This window comes from Delphinus delphis, chromosome 4 (genome assembly GCF_949987515.2).
Source record: "Delphinus delphis chromosome 4, mDelDel1.2, whole genome shotgun sequence".
NCBI classification, from domain to species: domain Eukaryota; kingdom Metazoa; phylum Chordata; class Mammalia; order Artiodactyla; family Delphinidae; genus Delphinus; species Delphinus delphis.
Window position 1 is genome coordinate 84,106,875 of NC_082686.1, and position 20,543 is coordinate 84,127,417.

Genomic DNA, 20,543 nt, shown 5'->3' on the forward strand with positions numbered 1-20,543 from the left:
GCAGGGGACGTGGGGTCGTGCCCCGGTCCGGGAAGATCCCACATGCCGCAGAGCGGCTGGGCCCGTGAGCCATGGCCGCTGAGCCTGCGCGTCCGGAGCCTGTGCTCCGCAACGGGGGAGGCCACAACAGTGAGAGGCCAGCGTACCGCAAAAAAAAAAAAAAAAAAAAAGAAATCAGGACAATTTTAACAAGTATGTTTCTCTAACTCAATAACGATTGAGTAATAATTCTCTACTTCACATTCAGTACTGTAGCTTGGAAATGCAGTAATGGGTACCGTTGCTACTACATTTACCATCTGACCATATGGTATAACATACATCTGCCAAGGAGGAAAGACATTCCATTACAATAACAAAAAATATAGGCACAGTCTTAAGGCAGGTAAGACATCAATTAGATAACTTCTTTCTTTTAATTTATCCAAGTATTACCACGTAGCATATATATATATATATATATCCTATATGATGCTCGGCACTCATTTTTTAAAATATTTATTTATTTATTTTTTTACTTTGGCTGCATCGGGTCTTAGTTGTGGCACACAGGAGCTTTGTTGCGGCATGTGGGCTCTCTAGTTGTGGCCCTCGTGCTCAGTAGTTGCAGCACGTGGGCTTAGTTGCCCCCGTGGCATGTGGGATCTTAGTTCCTGACCAGGGATCAAACCCGCATCCCCTGCATCGGAAAGCGGATTCTTAACCACTGGACCACGAGGGAAGTCCCTCGGCACTCATTTTGACACTGAAAACTCAAAGATGTGTGCAACTGGGTCTCTGGCCTGGAGCAGTGCACAACCTGGCAGGGGAAGTCATGGCAGCTAATAATTATCATAGGTCATAAGTGTAATAGAAGTGTATACAGGCGGTCACAGAAGTACAGAAGGAGAAACATACCTACCAGCTGGAATCCAGGTGATGAGGTCAGCAGATAATCACAGAGAAGATGGTCTTTGAGTTGAGTGTGAGGTCTTGGTAGCAAATACATTGTGGTGGTTAAGAGAATAGAGTCTGTAGCCAGACTATCTGGGTTTAAGTACCAGCTCTACTACATATCAGCTGAGGAACATTTGGCATGTTATTTAACCTCTCCATTCTTCAGTTTCTCCCTTGGTAGAATGGGCATAATCATTGGTCATAGTTCATAGGTTGAAGTGAGGATTATGTGAGTTAGAATGTGTCATGGGTTTAAAACAGTGCCTGGTACATGGAAAGCCCTCAGTCAGTGTTAGCCAGTCCTCCAGGGATAGCAGAATGAGAAATGGCAGGCTTGGATTGTTAAAACTGAAATATGAGGTGTATTTGTGTGGGAGGTGGTGGAAAACAGCAAGGTGAGTGGACAGATTATGGGGAGAGAGCCTTGTATGCCACACCAAAGAGGCTCACGTTTATGGAGCCCAAGGAGAGTTTTAAGGATGAAATTCAGATTTGTGTTATAGAAAGAGAACTCTGGAGCGGTGGGGAAAGAGTAGAGGCCAGAACATTGGTTAAGAGGCTGTTGATGAGAAGAGAGATAATATAGGCTTGGCTGAGGGATAGAGAATAGAATGCAAATGCAAAGTTATTTAGGTGGTAAAACTGGTGAGGTTTGGTGAGCAATTAGATTACGGTGGATGAAGTAGGACGAGTTGTGAATGACTCTTAGATTTCTGGCTTGGATGATCTGGTAAAAAGACAGGAGGAAAAGCAGGTTTGGGGATAAGGTTTTGGATTTGTCAAGATTGACAGGCCCGTGGAGTAACCAAAATTAGTGTGTAGGCCTGCCACTCAGGACCTTAGAAGTCAAGATTTAGGACTCCTCAAGACACAGGTAGTAGTTGACATTGTGGGAATGTGAGTGAGAGCATGACACAGCTCATATACAGGAAGAGATTCAGGGATAGTTCTGGAAAGCCCACGATTTAAGAGCCAAAGAGAGCTGAGCCAGCCAGGGAGAGTGGTCACAGAGGAAGGAGGAAACACAGAAGAAAGTGGATCATGGAAAATGATGGAGAGGGAATTTAAGGAAGAAGTGTTCTAATGCAGGAGATGGGTCAAGTAGAATGAGAACTAAGTGCTGTTCGCTGGAGTTGGCAATTAGGAAAAAGAGCTTAAAACCCATGAGGTATTACCTCAGTGAAGTATAACAGTATGGGGAAAGAGATACAGTGAATCCTCTTCATTAAGACCCTAGATGTTAGTTGATATTTCAGGTCAAATGCTAGGTGGATTCCTGGAGAACATCCATGGATGTGGTCCAGCTTCAGGCTCGCTCCACAAGGCAGATCTGGCCTGTTCTGACCAAGCTGTTTTCCCAGAGCCTAGCAAGGAGACTGGCACATTAATATGTATACACTGAAAGTTGTTGAGAAGAATGGATGTATGCTTACTGGTGGCCCAGGATCTGTTTTGGTAGAGTCCCTGGAGCTCCTGATACATGGCTGCTCCAGGAAGTGTTAGGAGGCCCCCAGGAGTTGCCAAAGAAGTTCTGCTGCTTTGATAAGAATTTCAAAGCCATAAGTTATAGAGTTGATCTGGCAGATTATGCCAGGGTTGGGGGGAAAAGGATGTTGCTGAGTACAGTGATAACAGGTGAGGGTGATAACGCTTCCACTCAGGTTGGTTCTGTTCTGAAACACAGATTTTTTAGCTCAGTCTTAGATGTGATTTTCTGATGTTTGCTTTATTACCTGTTTTTCTTATTTCCTTCCTTTGTGTGTGAAAGTGTCTCATCTCTTCAATTGGATAGTCGATTTCTTAAGGGCAGGGACCACTCCAAAGAGTCTTTTCTACTTCCTGCAGCACATACTTGTCCACTTGACCCCCCAGCAGAGAATTCTGGTACCCTCAGCCTTAGCAGACTTAGAACCAAAATTAGGACAAGCCTGACATCAACCCTCGGTAAAAAAAGATGTTCGTTACTTCCCAAAACTTTACCCTAGGAAGGTTGAACTAAGTGGATATTTAGAGAAAGTGGTAGGCGCTGATATCTGCCACCAGTGTGGCATGAATGGGGCCCTGAATCCTCAGCCTTCCTCGCCTGGAACCCTAGGGCCATCCCACCAGTCTTCCTGTGGACACAGGTCTGGTTAGAGTCTGGGCCATTCCAAAGGGCATTCCAGCTCCCACATGGCTAGACTAAGGTCTCCTCTGGCATGTTCACGTGGGGGACCCGACGCAGTCCAGACACTGGACTGGGAGAAGAAAACACTTGGGGGTGCAGGTGTTTTTACTGTTTTCTTCCGTTTTTTTTTTTGGATATTTATGGGGAGGGGTGGTTTGGGACGGATCTAGCGCCGCAGTCCTAGCCCTTCCAGTCGCCCCCAGCTGCATAAGTTATCAGCCACAGCTCTTCCCCTCCTCGAGACAGTGTAGACACGACCCTGGCCATAGGACGGCGGAAGGAGCGCGTAGGAAGCGGAGGTGGTGTCGCCCGGCCCCCCACCCGCCGGGCGCGGCGGGAGGATGTCGGCGCGCGCAGCGTGTGCGTCGCCCCCTGGCCCCCCCCCCCGCGCCCCCCGCCCGGGGGGACCCTCGCGCCCAGGGGAAGCCCCGCGCGGGGCGCCCGCCGCCCGCCCCAGTCCCTCCGCCTCCCGGAGGCCTGGGGCTGCCTCTTCGGGCCGCGCTGGGGCCGCCCCGCACTGCGCATGAGCGGGAGCCCGGCGAGCCCGTGAGAGGAGCCGCCGCCGCCGCCGCCGTCCATTCGCTGCGGAGCCGGAGGAGGAGGGGAGAGGCCTGGAGGACACCAACATGGTGAGGCACTGCGGCCGCCCGCCCCGCCGGCTGGGGGCCGGCGCAGCCGCGCACCCCCGCCCCGGCCGTCCTCCGCCCCGCGGCGACCCTGCCGCCCCGAGCTTCGGCCCGCGGCCTCCGTCCAGCTCCCCGGCGGGGCTCTCCTCCCCGCCTCTCCCTTCCTCCTTCGCCCCTTCCCGCCCGGGCGCCGCTGCTACGCGAGAGCCGAGGAGGCGGAGCGGAGCCGGGCCTAGTCGGGAGCCCCGGGTAGTTTGGGGCGCGGGGAGCGGCCCCGGGTGCCCCTTGCTGGGCCCGGCGTGGTTAGGGGAGGCGTTGGGGCGGGGGAGGGGATGGGGCAACGGCTCCGTCTCTGCCCGGCCCCCACGCCTGCTCCATTGTGTCTGGCCGGGGACCGGGGTCCGGGGTTCCGGGTGAGGAGCCTCCCCCCGCCCGGAGCCGGGGCTTCCCCCTCCGCTCCGCCGGGGAGAAGGAAAGACTTTCCCGGCTCTCCCCTCCCTCCTCCGCTCCGGCTCCAACACCCCTCAAGTCTCCAGGCAGTTTTGCTTGGGGCGGGGTAACAGCCCTGTTCCTTTCTCCATCACCTCTCGATGCGCCCCGTAGTCCTGGAAAATGGGAGTTTCACTGGCCAGTTGGTGGAGGTTATATTTACCTCTCTACTGAGAACATGGGAGACCGCTGAGCTTGGGGGACGTGGGGGGAGGGGGGAGTACGGAAGTGCAACCTGTTCTCATTTCATAAAATTAGGAGAAACAGACTTGCTACCTTTTGGGCACATATTTTATTTCCTTGGGGTGGGAGGAGTAATTGCTTATTATGCCAGTTAAAAACCATTCGTGATGTTTAAAAAACAGTTTTTCAAGTTAGTCCCCTCTTCCTTTTTTGTTTGGAAAATGTCTTACAAGCTTGAAGACGTGGTATTCAAGTTATCTGTTTACATTTTGGTAATTATGTACCTGACTCTTGGACATTCTGTTTTTCAGAAGCTATGTTTAGTATTATAATCTGAGCATGAGTTGAATTCCATGCAGGTTACTGTATGAATAGACAGTAAAAATGATGTTCTTCTCTTTTTGCTCATGGGGAGCATAAAGGCCTCTTTGAGGAGGGTGTATGTGTGTGTCTGTTAAGGGAATGCCCCGGTGTCTTGTTTTTAGCTGGTCTTATTTCTGCTGAATGACACTTACCTAGTCTCAGCCTCCAACTTGGCAGAATTCTGGTGTCGCGCGTATGGATATGTGGTTTAGTTTGCCATATACTCAAGAACTTAGGTTCTGTGGTAAGTTCCATGAAAGTTTACCATTTGTATTTGTAAGAAAACTTTGCCATAAAGTACGGGTGATTGTTTAGATTGATGTTACAGTGTTTAAAGATCCACCAGGGCGGCTAAACAGTTTCCAATTTCTTAAGCATTTTGACGGTCATAGACATTACTCCTGAAGTTTCCAGACTCTTGGCTTGTAAGAGTATGCTTGAAGTAATGAAATGTAATTCCCTGGTAAACACTCTGTGAGAGCATTGAAATGTGTTCCGCTCATAATAGTCTCCAATCAGCATCATCCTCTGGAATCCAAAGTGTTGATAATGCTCGTTACTTGTTACGAATTCAGGAGTCATGTGGTTCATATGAGAGTTCAGCTTGTATTGGAGCTTGTAAGCTTCTGTCCTTTTACTACTATTAAATTAGCTAGTTTTGGAACTTAGCCATAACTATTTAATTACACTACTAAAGACAAGATATCACTAATTAAAAACACTTTTTTGTGGCTGAACTCAGATCATGTCACTAGAATTGTCTTGGTATGCTCTTGTTAGTTTGGAAACTAAATTATCATGGACCCTAATAGAAGTTAGGCCATAAGAATTTTCTAGTTAAGTTTTTCATTGTAAATTTATTTTACTTATAATTATTTCTTGATACAATTTTGGGGCTAATGTTTTTCAGTGTGTGTAATGCAGCCCATTTCTAGAGCACATGTTATATTGTCAATTCTGGGGCAAATTTAAATGACAGGATATCTGAACATGTTGTGTAAGAAAAAAAAATTGTTCATTTAACCTACCTGACACCCACGTAGAAAGACCAAAAATAACTCCAAAACTAGACAATATTCTGTTACCCCTGAAAATCTTTTTAAAAAGTGTTTGATTTTTGGCTTGTTTTCTTATTTGTAAGAGGACAGGATTTGAGGATTTCCAAAGTTACATTCAGCTAAAAATTTTGATTTTAATTATTTTTCTTAGATGTGTGAGAAGTTTGTAGACTGTGTAACCTACTAGATTTTTATAGACTCACAGCATCATAGAATTTTTAGACCTGAAATGGCTTCAGAGATCATCTGATTTACTCCTCTTCCCTTTTACAGAAGAAGAAATTGAAGATCAAGGAGGTTTTGAGGTTCAAGTTTGCAAAATTGTTAGTTGCAGAACTGAAACTAACTTTTCCTGGTTTTACTATTTCCCCCAGTATTTGTGGTACAGGTAATCTTTTAACTCACATGAAATCTAAAGAAATGGTTGAAAATTGGATTTGAAATTAATTTACTCATTTAAACAGAGGGAAACCCAAGTGTTATTAATGAAAATGTTAAATAACAAAATTCAAATTAATGGTGTTAATTTACTGTGTTTTTAATGTTTTTTTTAAAAAAATGTATGGACTTTGAAATTTAAGATTATATTTTCAACAAATATCAGAGTTTGTAAGTCCAGATTAATGTAGGCCTGTTGAAGGTTGTCTCTGTAGAACTCGTTTCACATTGTTTTGCATATACATAAGTAAATTAAGGGAGGGCCTTAATTAATTTTAATAATTATTTCTTAAATGCCTACCATGTGCCAGGCACTGTTCTAGGCACTGAGGATATAGATATACACACATGTATTTTTATATAAATAAATACATGTGTGTGTGTGTGTGTGTGTGTGTGTGTGTGTGTGTGTGTATATCCCCCCACTGAAAAAATAAAAATCCCTGCCCTGGTGAGGGTTACATTTTAGTAGGGAGAGACAAATAATAAACATAGCATATATTTTTCTTCCTTACTATGTTAGAAGGTGTTAAGGGCTATGGGAAAAAGCAGTGTCAGGGAGAAGAATTGGGAGTGTTGGGGCACAGTGGATTTGGGGTTGCAAAATGGTGTTTGCACCACTGATGAAGTGGGTTTTGAGCTGACTAGGAGATGAAGGAGTAAACCATGCACAGATGTGGTCAGAGAGAGTTTGAGGAGCACTGAGTCCAGTGTGGCTGGGGTAATGTGGTGCGGGGAGGGGGGCATGTTGGGCGTTGGAGCAGATGAGGTCTGAGTGGTAAGGAGTGGAGATGGGCATGGGTGGCTATTGTAAGGATATTGTGTTTTTTTACTCCAAGAGAAATGGGAAGCCAGTGAAGGATTCTGAGTAGTATGATAGACCTTGTTTCTACTCTCTCATAGTGTCCTATTAAAATTATAGTATACATAATTATCTTCAAAGCAGTTTTTAAAGACAACTTATGCAGTTTCTGTGTGCAGAGTTTTGAATTCTGATTAAGATGACTGTCCAATATTCAATAAAAACTAGTTGAACATCAAGTTTACCTAGCCATGCTGGTTAATAAAAACACAACACAATCTCTTTTGTAGATTGCTTTTGAGTATGTTCTTGTTGTTTGCATGTTAATGACCGTATGCAGAAAACTGGGCCTTTGGAAAGGAAGAAGTACCTTAATCTTTACTGAGAACATAACGTCTGCTAGTCAGGCAATTCACAACTCTTATTTTATCTCCACCCCTGTTTGTGAGATAGGTATTGCTACCTTCTTTTAACATACCTGAAAAAGGAGGTTTAGTGTTTCTGAAGAGATGGCCAAGGTAAAGAGCTAGTATATGACAGAGCAGGGATTAGCAGCCTGGTCTCTGATTCCACAGTTTATTTACTCCTCTTCTTTTTTTTTTAAAAAACCCAGCAAGCACCCCTTCCGTATAGGTGTGGAATTTTTGATTGGTTTCACTCTGGTTTCTTCCTTATATTGAATAGTGACCTAGTTGTTTCCATATCAAATCAGATGATCTGATGTAAACATTTAATTGAAAAATTAGAACTTTTTTGGTACATATGGTAAAAAAAAAGTTGAAAGTAAAATTAACTTGTGGTTTTTTTGTTTTGTTTTTTAAGTTTTAAAAGAGCTGAGCTCATGTGAGTCAAGTGGCTCTTTTGATTTTGGCTTTGTAGGTTGGGTCAAGCATAATGAAAATCTGTGAGAAAGCCCCCTTTTAAATTTGAGTGTGTTGTTGTTCAAGTTGTGATAGTATTAGCCATGACATTTGATGAAGAGAGATAGTTCCAAATAGGATTCAGTTGCTTTGTGGACACAAACAAGCTCTTGAATAACCTGCTGACTATCTAGTTTACCTAGTCACTTTAGGTGTATACCCCCCACCTAAGAAAAAGCAAAAGCAGAAGGGGAAAATGCCACTGAAATGTCTTTCATCACTTTGTTGAATCCATTTTATATGATTAGTACCTAATCATTTAGAGTGATTAAACTGCTTATTTGCATTGTAAAATTGTAAGAGAGATTTACTTTTCAACAGTTCTTTGCTGAAGAATTCTATTGCATTATACTTTCGAATCCCTCAACACTGAATAGTGTTCAGCAACAGAGATTAAGTTGAAGTACGTGGCCCATTCCTTTGTTATATTAGGATATTTTTGTTTCAGTAAACATTTAAAGCACTTATTATACATAGGATTTTACTATTTCTAGATTTAGGGCTTGAGTAGATACCAAATCTTAGAATTAGGAAATTTCATTTTTCGAGGATCATTTATTCTCTTTATGAAACAAATATCCATGACTGTAGAATGCTAGTCATTATTGTAAGTTCTTTAACTGTGGAACTTTAAAAATCTCATTTAATTCTTTTTTGTTGTTGTTTTGTTTTCACCTCAGTAATCTTTTAGTTAATTCAAGATTTCTTTAGAAAAGATGTTTATGGAGAGGAGGAGCAAATTTAAATTAGCTACCTTGACTACTTGTTAAATGTTCAAGCAATAAGTTTGGGAGAATCAGTTGAAAGACGATGGCTAACACAAGTATTTTAAGGAAGTTATTTCTATCCCATTATCAAAGATAATCAGGAATTAGCAAAAATAACTTTTTAATAGTCAAAACAGTCTTCTGTAAACCAGAATCAAAACATTTATTCCATTTACAGTGGTAGTCATCTTTTGAAAAATAATTCTGAGGATGGGGAGGAGAAAATCCTTTAAATTTTCATTAATGGAATATTTTTTAAAAAACTTTGAGGAAAATTATTTAAAAGCGTACAAAACCAGTTTGAATCTTACAGATATACTTCTGAAATATTTTTTCAGGTGAATTGCCATTATATCAATATAAAACATAATTGGGTACAACGATTACACAGTATAGTATATTATTCCACTTTTGACTTAGAAGTAATGCAGCTCCTCTCAAAGAAGAGTTCATTGTAACTGTCATTCAAAGCGCAGGAAGTGTAGGGATGAATGATAAGACCCACAGGCCTACCATGAGTAACTATTCTAAACTGCAGATTATAATTTACATGAATACTGAGGGTTTGGGTTTTTGTTTTTGTTTTGCTTAATATTTGAAATTGTATACATTTGCTTATATTATCTGGCTATAACCTGTACATGTTTTTTTTTTGCCCCTCTGGGTTTCAAGCCTTCTCATTGGAAAAGGAAACCCTGACTTTCAGTGCCCCTAATTTTCCACCTCTGTATAGTTAAAGCTATAGATTTTGGCCATCTTTTTAAAAATAGACTATGACAGGACTATAAACACATTTTTCCTTCCTGATGAATTACTTGTCTTAAAAATAACCAATCCACCTCTTCTCCCCTCCCCCCTTCCCAAAAAACCCTGAAAGGAAGTTCTGTCCTTAAATTAGTCTTTTAGTTAGTAAGGGAATGCTTAATTTGCAATTTTTAGTCAGAATACAAATTGTTTACATTTGAAAGGGAAAAGGTCAGTTGATTACTTATTTAACTTTTCCATAAAAATAGGTGAAGAAATATTGTTCACAATTCCCCTCTCTCCCCAGTGCACACAATAATTACTCAGTGGTTGCATTTTTGCCCTTTTTGTTTTCTCTCTTACTTGACAACAATGTAGAAGAAATGGAAAACTGCATGCCTTGAAGCCAGGCACCAGGGTTTCATTTCTGGCTCTGCTACTTTTTGGATAAGTCTGTTTAGATAAAATGAGCTCTGAGGCTTGGTCTCCTCATTGGTAAAACAGAATCAGTGATAACCACCTTGCAGAATTGTTAATAATTAAATACCTAGCACGGAGTTGGCACACAGTAGGAGCTCAAATAAACGTTAGCTACCAGTGTTCTGATTATGGTGGTTGTTATTCTTTCTTCTTATTTACATAAAATTACTTTTTTCTCTGGAATATATTCTTTGTGAACTTGTAAGGAGTCCTTACTGTGTGCTAGTTACAGTTCTAAGAGCTTAACTTGAATTAGTTCAGATAACTTCACACCCTATTTACAAATGAAGAAATTGAAGCACACAGAGATTAAGTAATTTTCCCGAAGTCACACAGCAATTAGGGGGCACAGGTGGAATTAAAATCCTGCCAGTTTGATTTGAGAGTCTGCACTCGTCACCTCTCTGCTGCAGGTGGAAGGGAAGAGAGTTTCTAGCTACTCCTACCTAGATTCTTAGCCTGGCTTTCTGGTAGAACTTTACCCCTAGGTGAAAGTCTTCTCTAGGAGTAGGTAGTCTGGTTAGTTGAATTGATTTTTCTTGTACTTTTTTTTTTTTTTTTTTTTTTGCGGTACGTGGGCCTCTCACTGTTGTGGCCTCTCCCATTGCGGAGCACAGGCTCTGGACGCGCAGGCTCAGCGGCCATGGCTCACGGGCCTAGCTGCTCCACGGCATGTGGGATCTTCCTGGACCGGGGCGCGAACCCGCGTCCCCTGCATCGGCAGGCGGACTCTCAACCACTGCGCCACCAGGGAAGCCCTTCTTGTACTTTTGACTTCAGACCTATAATCTGTGAGAAGGCCTTTTATAGATGAGTGGTTTGGGATATTGGTAACATCTGGCTATATCTGCTGCATACTATGTATCATATGTGGAAAGTATGATTTTCTGGACTTAAACCAGCTCTTCTAAATTTCAGATGAAGTTAAACTGTTAGTCGTATGGTAAACACATGAGAACAACATACAGAGCTTTTAATGAAAATTATGGGTGATCATTACAGTGTTTGATTTTTTAAACATTTTTTTTTGTGAGCTAGATTCATCAAATCCTGAGATAACTAGAATTGAGTTAGGAAATTAATTCCTTTAAAAATATAAAGGCCTTGGGGCTTCCCTGGTGGCGCAGTGGTTGAGAGTCCGGGAAGATCCCACATGCCGCAGAGCGGCTGGGCCCGTGAGCCATGGCCGCTGAGCCTGTGCATCCGGAGCCTGTGCTCCGCAACGGCACAGGCCACAACAGTGAGAGGCCCGCATACCACAAAAAAAAAAAAAAAAAAAAAAAAAAAAATATATATATATATATATATATATATATATATATATATATATATAAAAAGGCCTTGGTGTCTTTTTTTCTGGAGTTTAGACTGAATTTGAAACTTAAGGGTGAGAGATTGAAACTTAAGGGTGAGATTCTATTCAGAATAATAGAAATAATGAATTTTAATTTTTTGCTTTTAAAAATGTTACCTGTTAAAATTATTTTTATTTAACTAGAAAATAATTTTCCATGTTTATTGTTTTTCTTGATGGAAATACTTAAAAGAGGAATTTTATAACTTTATGAGCTTTTTTTTTTTTTTTAAGCCGTAGTTCCATTTATTATCCAGCAAACAGTAGGAGGACCAGAGGAGGGGCCCAGCCTCGACACCCTCCCATTATTGCCATGGATTGCTTCCCCAACCTCGAGGGCCTAGAGGCGCTTGGCCTAGGGGGCGGGTGGACCCAGCCCCGACTGCTGGGATGGAGCAGAGTCCAGATGGCCCTGGCCCTAGCACCAACTCATGAACCCCGACCCCAGGCCTGTCTACCGAGGGCCAGCAGAGCCCCTCCTGGAGCCAGGCCGACCAGACTCTGGGTTGCTGGGTCCAGCTCCAGACAGGCTGGACTCTGAGTTCTGGACCCTAGGCTGGCTGGACCCTGGGATCCCGATTCCAGGTTCCAAGTGGGGTGGACTTAAGTCCCAGACTCCGGGCTAGGCCTGGGGTCTTCAGGGATGCAGCAGGTAGCTGCCTTTTCGGCTGAGCTGGGCCGGGGGTGCCTTCTTGGGACAGGGGCCAGGGCTGGAGTTGGGACTGGATTTGGAGAGGGAGTCGATGTTGGCAGAGTTGGAGTGGCAGGCCCAGCAGAGAATGACCCAGAGCAGCAGCAGCAAGAAGCCTAGGAGGCCGTTGCAGATGATGGCAGTGAGGGCCCCCTGGGAGATGGCTGCCCCCATGCCATGATGGGCAGCATCCTCAGACAGGCACAGACTGAGAAGCTGCCTCGATGGCAAGGCCCATGTTGAGGCGGGACTCTGGTATAGCCGGCCTTCCAAGGAGGCTGTCCTGTCCACACACTCAATGATTCCCGGGCAGTGAAGATGTTCACCTGCAGTTCCGAGCCTAAGTTGAGCCCGGTGGGAGGTTCCCGGGCAGCGGTATGCTGGGAGAGACTGCTGCTCGGGAGCCTGCGGGTGGGAGGCGGGGCAGTGGGAGGTGGGCAGGGGTGACGTCCCCTCCCCCGGCCCTCCTCGTGGCCGCTCCCCGGGGCGCGCAGCATTATTTTTTTATTATAGTTTTTCTGAATCCCTATTCTTCTATCACAGTAGACTTTGTAAGTTCAGTGGTCATACACTTGACTATATGATACTTGGCTACATCCAAAGTATTTGATTTTTTTTTCCCCAGATAAACTGTTATTTTAAATGTAACTCTTAAATTTCTTGAGTGGAAAACAATTGCAAACATGCTAGATTTAAGTATTAAACAATGTATATTGATAACCAAATTTTCTTTTATTTTGGAAAGATGAGTAAGTAGGTGCTTTTTACTGGTTAGATTATAGTAATAATAGTATTTCTAACTTTGGTAATCTTTGATGCAGTTATTAGTTTTCTATTACAAGAGACAGCATTCCTTTATCTCCTTCCTCCTCTTTCCTCCCTTCTTCCTTTCTCCTTCCCCCCGTTTTTGCTAGAATTATAAATAATCAGGGTATATTCTGTATTTTATACATTTTACATACTTAACCAATATTGAATTTCCATGAAAGTTTGATAATCTCCAGATAGTTTTCACATTTGAGTCCTGAAGATTGTATTGCCTAATCTTATTTAATGACCACTCTAGTTCCTTTTAAATAAGTCTTAAATAGTATGTACTACATTTGAGTGCTGAATCATTGTAGTTGTCATATGTTTTTGCTCTTAGGAAGATACCCACTGGGTTTGTAGTAGAAACAAAGACAACCCATCTGTTATTTCTTCCACCTCAGTTTTCTATCCACCCTCTCATCCCCTATAAAATAATTCTTTTTTGGCTAGATACCCTTTTTCTCTTCCTTAAGTTGATAGAAATTTAAACCTTTGAGCTGTACTCAGAAAATCAGAACACCTTGCCTGGTGCCCTCTTGTGGCCTGGGAAAAGGGGGTGGGAGTGTTGTAGCTCTCCTAAATAGGCTTGGGGAAAGGGCAGGTCTGTGTAGCCCACTCCAACTTTCCTCTAGGACAGCCTTTGGGACTACAGAATTGAGTACATCCTCCGTAGTGGGAGAACAAGTGTTAAGATTTATTCTAGGCACAGAGAGATGACAGAGAAATGGTCAGAGTACATTTTAAGTACAAGAAAGGGGAGGGTACTTATCAGACTTTGCAGAAATGGAATTGCTTATTACTACTTGGCCTAGCAGGAACTCAGACTATCAGTTCTCTGCGAGGTATCACTCATTAGCCTCTGTGGTGTTGGAAATGGGTAGCTGCAACCCTTTTTCTTAAAAAATATTGATATTGCCCCATGTACTGGAAATTTAAACCAGTTAAAATAGTTTCTATTTGCATATACATAGACATTATTGATTACATATACTTTTATTTCAAATAAGATACGAAATGGAGTTAAAGAATTCACTTACATAATTCTGTTATTAGTTTTTATGGATAAGACTGTTTTTTAACTTGGTCCCCCCAATTTTCTAATATTTTGCTTTCCAACAGGAAGTCTTTAGTAGAGTGAACAACTCTTTTAGGCTTGCACAAGTGACTTAAGCTGTGTTTTTCCTCCCTCTCTTCAACAAAACTGATTCAAGCTTCAGGGGAGAACACTGGATTTAATACTGTATGGTAAAACCCCCAATAATCCTGATTGTTTTGCTGCCTTTAACTTTTAGGAGAATGGAAAAAGGTTATACAGAAAAGTTATGTCAGGTTTAATTATAAAGTAATTTCCAGGTTGTGGCCTGTAGTTGTTATACTTCTAGGTTAATCTCTAGTACTTTGTACAGCATTGTACAGTGGTCAGTGATGATTATAGTGACCCTTAGGTACTTCCCTGTTCTTCAAAGGACTAAAACATATGTCAGTATACTATATCTCTTAGATACTGTATCTCTTATGTATACTATATCTCTTAGAAAAGTATACTAATTTTAAAAATGGCTCTCAGTAACAAAAGTTGAAATCAAAGTGGTTTCCTTTCAGTTAAACAGTATATTAAAATAAGACAGGTATCTTCCTTGGCATTTGATTTCATTGTGGGTTTGTTGCAATTGAATAACATCTTGAGGAGAGACTTTTCAAGAGGGAAGACTCCTAGACATTTGAGAGATGTGTCCCATAATAAGATATGAGTTATCGGGTGTCCAGAAGTGGTAAAGTTATTTGTGAAATAACGGGAGGTTAGTGAATTTATAGTTTCTCAATTTTAATGGAGAACAGAGATTGAGATTTTAATCTGTAATCCTAAGCAATAACATATTTACAGAGAGAGGAGAGCATGGCTGACAGATTAGACTCCAGGGTATAAAAGATAGGGTTGGTTTTCATATTTGATTTTGCATAGTCTTATTTTTACTCTGTGGTAGGTAGAAATATTTATATCTTTGGTAGCCTTTTTCCTGAAAACCTAAAAAGGTTTATAAATATGTACAGCAAGCAGTGTGATTTATGGAAAGATTACTAAGACCCAGATTCATGAGAGCTTTCTGTTCTTGTTCCATTTCTACTAATAATAACCTGGGTGATTTTTTAAAATAAATTCCTTAACCTTTGGGGTCTGTTCTCTCATCTGTACAATCAGGTGGTTGAGGTTTGTGATCTGTCAGTTTGGGCCAGATCAAAAATGCTGGGGTTTTCAGATGTGTTGCTTAAACCACAGAACACTGTATCTATTAATGTGTGTCCTCCTCACATGCTTTTTTCTCCTTCATTTGCAATAATAGCTCAGGAAGAACCCAAGTATTTTGCTGAGAGATGGTATTAGGACTTGCGAGAGGGAAGAGTAATACTGGGGAGGCTGAAATTTCACAGGAGACTAGCTTGGGTGAGAGGAGAAAATGAACATGGCCCTTGATACTGGGAGAGAGTGGAGGGCCTAATTGCCTTGCTTCATTTTGCTTAGGGCTTAGATGAGAAATGAATATGTGTCAACACAAGGCCAGTGAGAGAAGGTTATTACAGTAGGCCTGAGGGTTAGAGAGAACATCTACTAGATTCAGGCTAAGGGAAAGAGATGATTCTTTCAGGGTGAAAAAGAGAATTCTGTTAAAAATTACCTTTGTTGGAAGGATGCGGGGGGTGCTTGTTCATATTTCACTGCTTCTGATTTGACTGAAAATATGAGGAAATTCTATGGATAATTATCTTGGTTCCTGGACATGCGAGGAGAAATGCAGAGTTCTCACATTCTGTTGCTTTCTCACATTGGTAAAAATAGCAAGAAAACAAGGGGGTAGGGTAGGGGTGAGGTTGGGGAGAATTGCACCCCATATTCTTTATAATGGGTTTTAGGACTGCAACAAATACCTGTTAATCTCGTTGTTCCTCAGGGTCACTTGACTGTTCTGACTGGCTAAATAATGTCACCATTAGTGACGTTAGTGGTGGTCTTCCTCACCACTCCTTAAGCATCCCTTAGAGCTTTGTTGCTTGGTTAAGGTTTTGAGAGTAGCTCTCCTTCCCTTCGAGAGCCTTTGTACATGCTCACAGGACCCAATTTTAGGAGAAATGCAGGGTGGGTGAACTTCTGTTGCCTCTGTCCTAGTTTCTTTCCCCAAATGATACCAATTTTGTGTTTTAGATTTTTTAAAAATTTGTCTTTCTGATTAATAGATCGAAAATAAGTCTTGAACTAAACGTTTTAATATTTTATGAGGAAAAAGTACTGCTAAAAATGATTTAGTCAGCAGTATAGAAATACTTAGTCTTTTGTGATGTTACACAGAGTTTCAGTTGATTTTCTGGTTTCAATAGAACAAGTTGAAATCATCGCAGAAGGATAAAGTTCGTCAGTTTATGATCTTCACACAATCTAGTGAAAAAACAGCAGTAAGTTGTCTGTCTCAAAATGACTGGAAGTTAGATGTTGCAACAGACAATTTTTTCCAAAATCCTGAACTTTATATACGAGAGAGTGTAAAAGGATCATTGGACAGGAAGAAGTTAGAACAACTATACAATAGATACAAAGGTGAGTGTTTGCTTGTGACTTTAAATATTTTGAACGAGGTTTTCCAAATTTACATGCTTCTTGTGAAAAATCAAATGATACAGAGACCATTAATTGGGTGGATACAGAGCTCTTTAGATCTTAGAATTACTTTAAGAAATCTGAAAAATTATTTTCTTCTTTTCACTAAAATTTCTTCTTAGTGTCTTTATTTCCTCCCCCTTTATCCGCCCCCCCCCCACCCCCCCGCCTTTCCTCCTTTGTGATCCAATTTGAGAATGGGGGCTGGGGGACTAGGTTTTTTCCCTCATTTTCTTATAAAACTCAGCTGAGTGGATTTTAAGAAAACCTGCCTAATAATTTTAATAACCTTTAAATAATTATAAAGTAATATACACTTAAAAAGTTAATGCAGAATAGATTGAATAAAGAAAATGTTAATAGTTTCTCCATCTTTTGCTTATTTATTCTCCTGAGGGAACCAATATTTAATAGCCTGGTGTCCAACTTTCTGTGTCTTTTATGTTTATGCAGAAATATGTATGCAAAAAAAAATTTCAAAATTTTTCCAAAAGTGGGATTATATTTTATGCATAGCTCATGCCCCAAAAATCAAAGGCTGTGCAAATTTTTTATTCCTAGAGATGTTAGCAAATCACATTTGACAACAGTGTATGAGTGCCTCTTTCTTCTTTTTTTTTTTTTTTTTTTATTTTATTTTTGCTGTCTGAAAGTAAATTTTTGCTGTCTGAAAAGTAATTTAAATTTAAATTTTTGCTGTCTGAAAAGTAAATATTGATAGTTGGGGATTTTCTTCTTTAATTTGAACAACAGATGTTTGTATTGTGACTAAAATTGAATTGCAGAGTTTATGTTTTTTTCGATATTCTTTAAGAAGTGATTTCTGTAGTGAAATGAACTTTAAGAAAAAAAGAATTTCTGTGTATAATACTGTTTAGAATGCCTCTGTAAAATGTGGCTATGTTCAGTAAAAATCCTTTATCCCTATATAGGAATGTCTGATTTTCTGAATGTGTGTGAAGTATGGAACTTTTTTCATATGAATAAATGAGACTTAAAAATCAGGTGCCTATCTGGATATATATCTTGCTGTTAATTGTAAGAATGCTGTTTTAGGGGCAAAGTGGCTTTAAATATTACAGGGGGAAAATATCTCATAGAGCAGTATTGCTTCATATTTTTGGTCTATCGTGATCATTTAAAAAAATGGAATATAAAGCAATACCTTTCTCAGTTTCAGTAGTAGCACAGTAAAGTATGGCACTGATTTCATATTGCATTGTTGTTTTTGAAGATCCTCAAGATGAAAATAAAATTGGAATAGATGGTATACAGCAGTTCTGTGATGACCTGGCACTGGATCCGGCCAGCATTAGTGTGTTGATCATCGCGTGGAAGTTCAGAGCAGCAACACAGTGCGAGTTCTCCAAACAGGAGTTCATGGACGGCATGACAGAATTAGGGTGAGTGTATAATTACCATAGGAAATTAGGTACGTTACTGTGAGAATTACTGTGGAACTGACATTCGTGCCCCCAAACATTGCTATAGATAGAAATGGGCTAATATGCTAGTTCCTTCCCATGTCAAGTTATTTGTGTAGTTAGTACAACCTACTCTATTTGTATTATGCTTTTATCATTTGTTTCTAAGGGAGATTGACTAATGTTAAAATTACTATGCTTTAATATTTTATATGGGTAAGTGAAATGAGCAAGTTTTAAGTTATTTCCTAATGTGAGGCTGTGAACTCTGAATTTATAAACAAACTCCTAGAATTTAAAATCTTGGAAGTTACTAATCACTTTTTGTTCTGCATAGACCTGGACAACTGATTAGCTAAATGTCTTGGTATAAATAGATTGAAAAGTCACAGGTAGCGGTTTTACCTGTGGCCTTTAGTTGTCTGTATTTGATGAAGCTCCAAAAGTATTCAATTTGTGGATCGGTAACAGGCTGCCCTTTCTGTTTTTAGTGGGTGCTTTTGAATGATAATAGCTAAACACTTTTTGAACGTTTATTTTCTTTCAGGAACTATGCTAAATAAGTACTGCACCTACCACTTCACAACAACTTTGTGAGAGAAGTGGTGTTTATATCCGCATTTTAGAGATGAGGAAATGGAGGTACAGAGAAACTAGAGAGGTAGTATTAAAGCCAGGATTTGGGCTCAGGCGTTCTGATTCTTGGGCCTGAGGGACATTGTAATCAGTCAGGGTCAAGGCAAGACACACAAACCATACCAGTAATTTGAGCAGGGTAAATTTAAAAAATTGTTTTATTGTGTAAATGGGGTAAAAGAAAACTCTAAGCATAACAAAGGTGGCAGTTGCAAGAAGCTGCCATCACCCCTGGAACGGAGGGAAGGAAACAAGGAAGGAGCCTAGACACTTCAGAGGATCCCCACAAGGCTGAGATTCCGACCGCAGAAAACAGTGCGTAGCTGCTGTAGGAGCACGCTGCTTGCCTTGCCTGCTTCTCTGGTGGAGAAGAAGCTCACTAGGGGCCACTTGCTGCAGAGCCATGCAAGTTGCCTCCATTGGTGAACACTGCAGGGACCTCCCAACACGCTGAAACCCTTGCTCTCTGCAGAAAACAGACTGGGATAAGAAAAGTTCCTTCGTCCTCTTCCAGCCTTTCATCGCCCTCTCTTGGTAGAACCTAATAGTGAACCAGCTGGCAAGAAAAATGAAGTTTCACAATTTGTAGTCCATTGCAGATAGTCACAAAGTAGGGCAAAGAAGGGTGAGTTTAAAGCCGAGAGACGATAAATTAATAACTGGCCTAGCCACTATGTTCTACAGCCAAAGCCAGCCTTATCCTGAACTTGCTGAAATGTTCTATGCCAGGACAGGTTTCATTAGAACTCTTTTTTTTTTTTCCATTTAAAAGTGAGTTCATGTAAAATGTAATGAACTTCCAAATCAAAATTTTAATTTACAAACTAATCTGGGAGATGTTATAAAGAGCATGGAAGGAACATAAAAGCAAAAATGATTTGAAGGAAAAAAAGTGGAATGCTTGGTTTGTGGAATCTATAACAGATCGAAGATTTCTACCTTATGGCTGTTATGTGGAAAGTAGGATTTGGTACTTGGACCCTTTCAGCTCCTTGGAAATTGAATGCTTTGCACATACAAAGTTTAATATTGATTTGAGGTAACTTCAGTTGGAGATGGTTGGAGATGATGTTTATTATGATACTTTGTATATATCAAGAAGTTTTCAAGAGGAATGCTTGTTTCCTCACCTAGTCAAGACACTATGCTTTCAATTTGTTTGGAAGCTAGACATGTGATTTGTTACCATGTAAGGAATATCTGCCACAGTTTGAACTGATGATTGTAAAGCTGATTACTATACATTCTCATCTGTTCACTACAGCTGACTTCTACAATTTGGATGTGTTGACAGTCCAGTGAACTACATAATTAAAAGTAATAGCCCATTTCTTTTAAAAATAGTAGTTATTTCTAACATTGAATCACCCCAGATCTTTTCTTCCTCCATGTAACCCCATACTTGTTTATGTAATGTAAAAAGATGAAAATTTAATGGATTTTTTAAGAAGTTCTATGAAATATAAACTGTTGTAGGAATAAATGTTCTTAATATATAGTGAAAAAGTTTATCTTTTATAAACTTAATTTTACACTATAGATGTGACAGCATAGAAAAACTAAAGGCCCAGATACCCAAGATGGAACAAGAATTGAAAGAACCAGGACGATTTAAGGATTTTTACCAGTTTACTTTTAATTTTGCAAAGAATCCAGGACAAAAAGGATTAGGTAAGAATTTTTAAAAATTATATTTGGTGTTTCAGATATATTCAAATACATTGACAGCATCACGTTTGTAATAGAAAGTTCTGTGTTTTGAGCATAAAGTCATTATCAGTTACTGAAAAATACTGAGAAACAGTGAACTTCTAGTTAATCAGAAAATACCCTGCCTATTCAATAACAGTGTTACCCTGGATACTATATGTGAACCACTGATTTTTTTTTTTTTTTTAAGAACTACAGTACAGAAAATAGTTGTTAAAATTCCACTGACATAGGTATGTATGTTTGATCGTTTATTTTTCAGAAGATATTATAGGATCTTAGGCTCATAAGTTTTT

At 40.6% G+C, this 20,543-nt stretch overlaps 2 protein-coding genes across 3 annotated transcripts in view; one reads left to right on the forward strand and one right to left on the reverse strand.

Moving 5' to 3' along the window:
* Positions 1-3,585: 3,585 nt before the first annotated feature.
* The window catches only part of DCUN1D1 (defective in cullin neddylation 1 domain containing 1), a 30,933-nt gene continuing 13,975 nt past the window's right edge, over positions 3,586-20,543 (forward strand). The window contains exons 1-4 of one of the 2 annotated variants that reach the window (XM_060011069.1): positions 3,586-3,732; positions 16,201-16,417; positions 17,712-17,880; positions 20,078-20,208. In XM_060011069.1, the coding sequence (XP_059867052.1) occupies positions 3,730-3,732; positions 16,201-16,417; positions 17,712-17,880; positions 20,078-20,208 (520 nt within the window). In that variant the 5' untranslated portion in view covers positions 3,586-3,729. The remainder of the gene's footprint in view (positions 3,733-16,200; positions 16,418-17,711; positions 17,881-20,077; positions 20,209-20,543) is intronic. The other variant, XM_060011068.1, reaches the window with a different exon arrangement.
* Positions 11,819-12,352, reverse strand: LOC132424176 (adropin-like). Its single transcript, XM_060009978.1, has one exon. The coding sequence runs from the start codon at positions 12,190-12,192 to the stop codon at positions 11,965-11,967; it is 228 nt and encodes a 75-aa protein (XP_059865961.1). The 5' UTR covers positions 12,193-12,352; the 3' UTR covers positions 11,819-11,964.

Bases quoted from the DNA above. Each gene is read 5' to 3' on its own strand.
- LOC132424176 (XM_060009978.1), bottom strand. From the start codon at position 12,192: ATGGGGGCAGCCATCTCCCAGGGGGCCCTCACTGCCATCATCTGCAAC.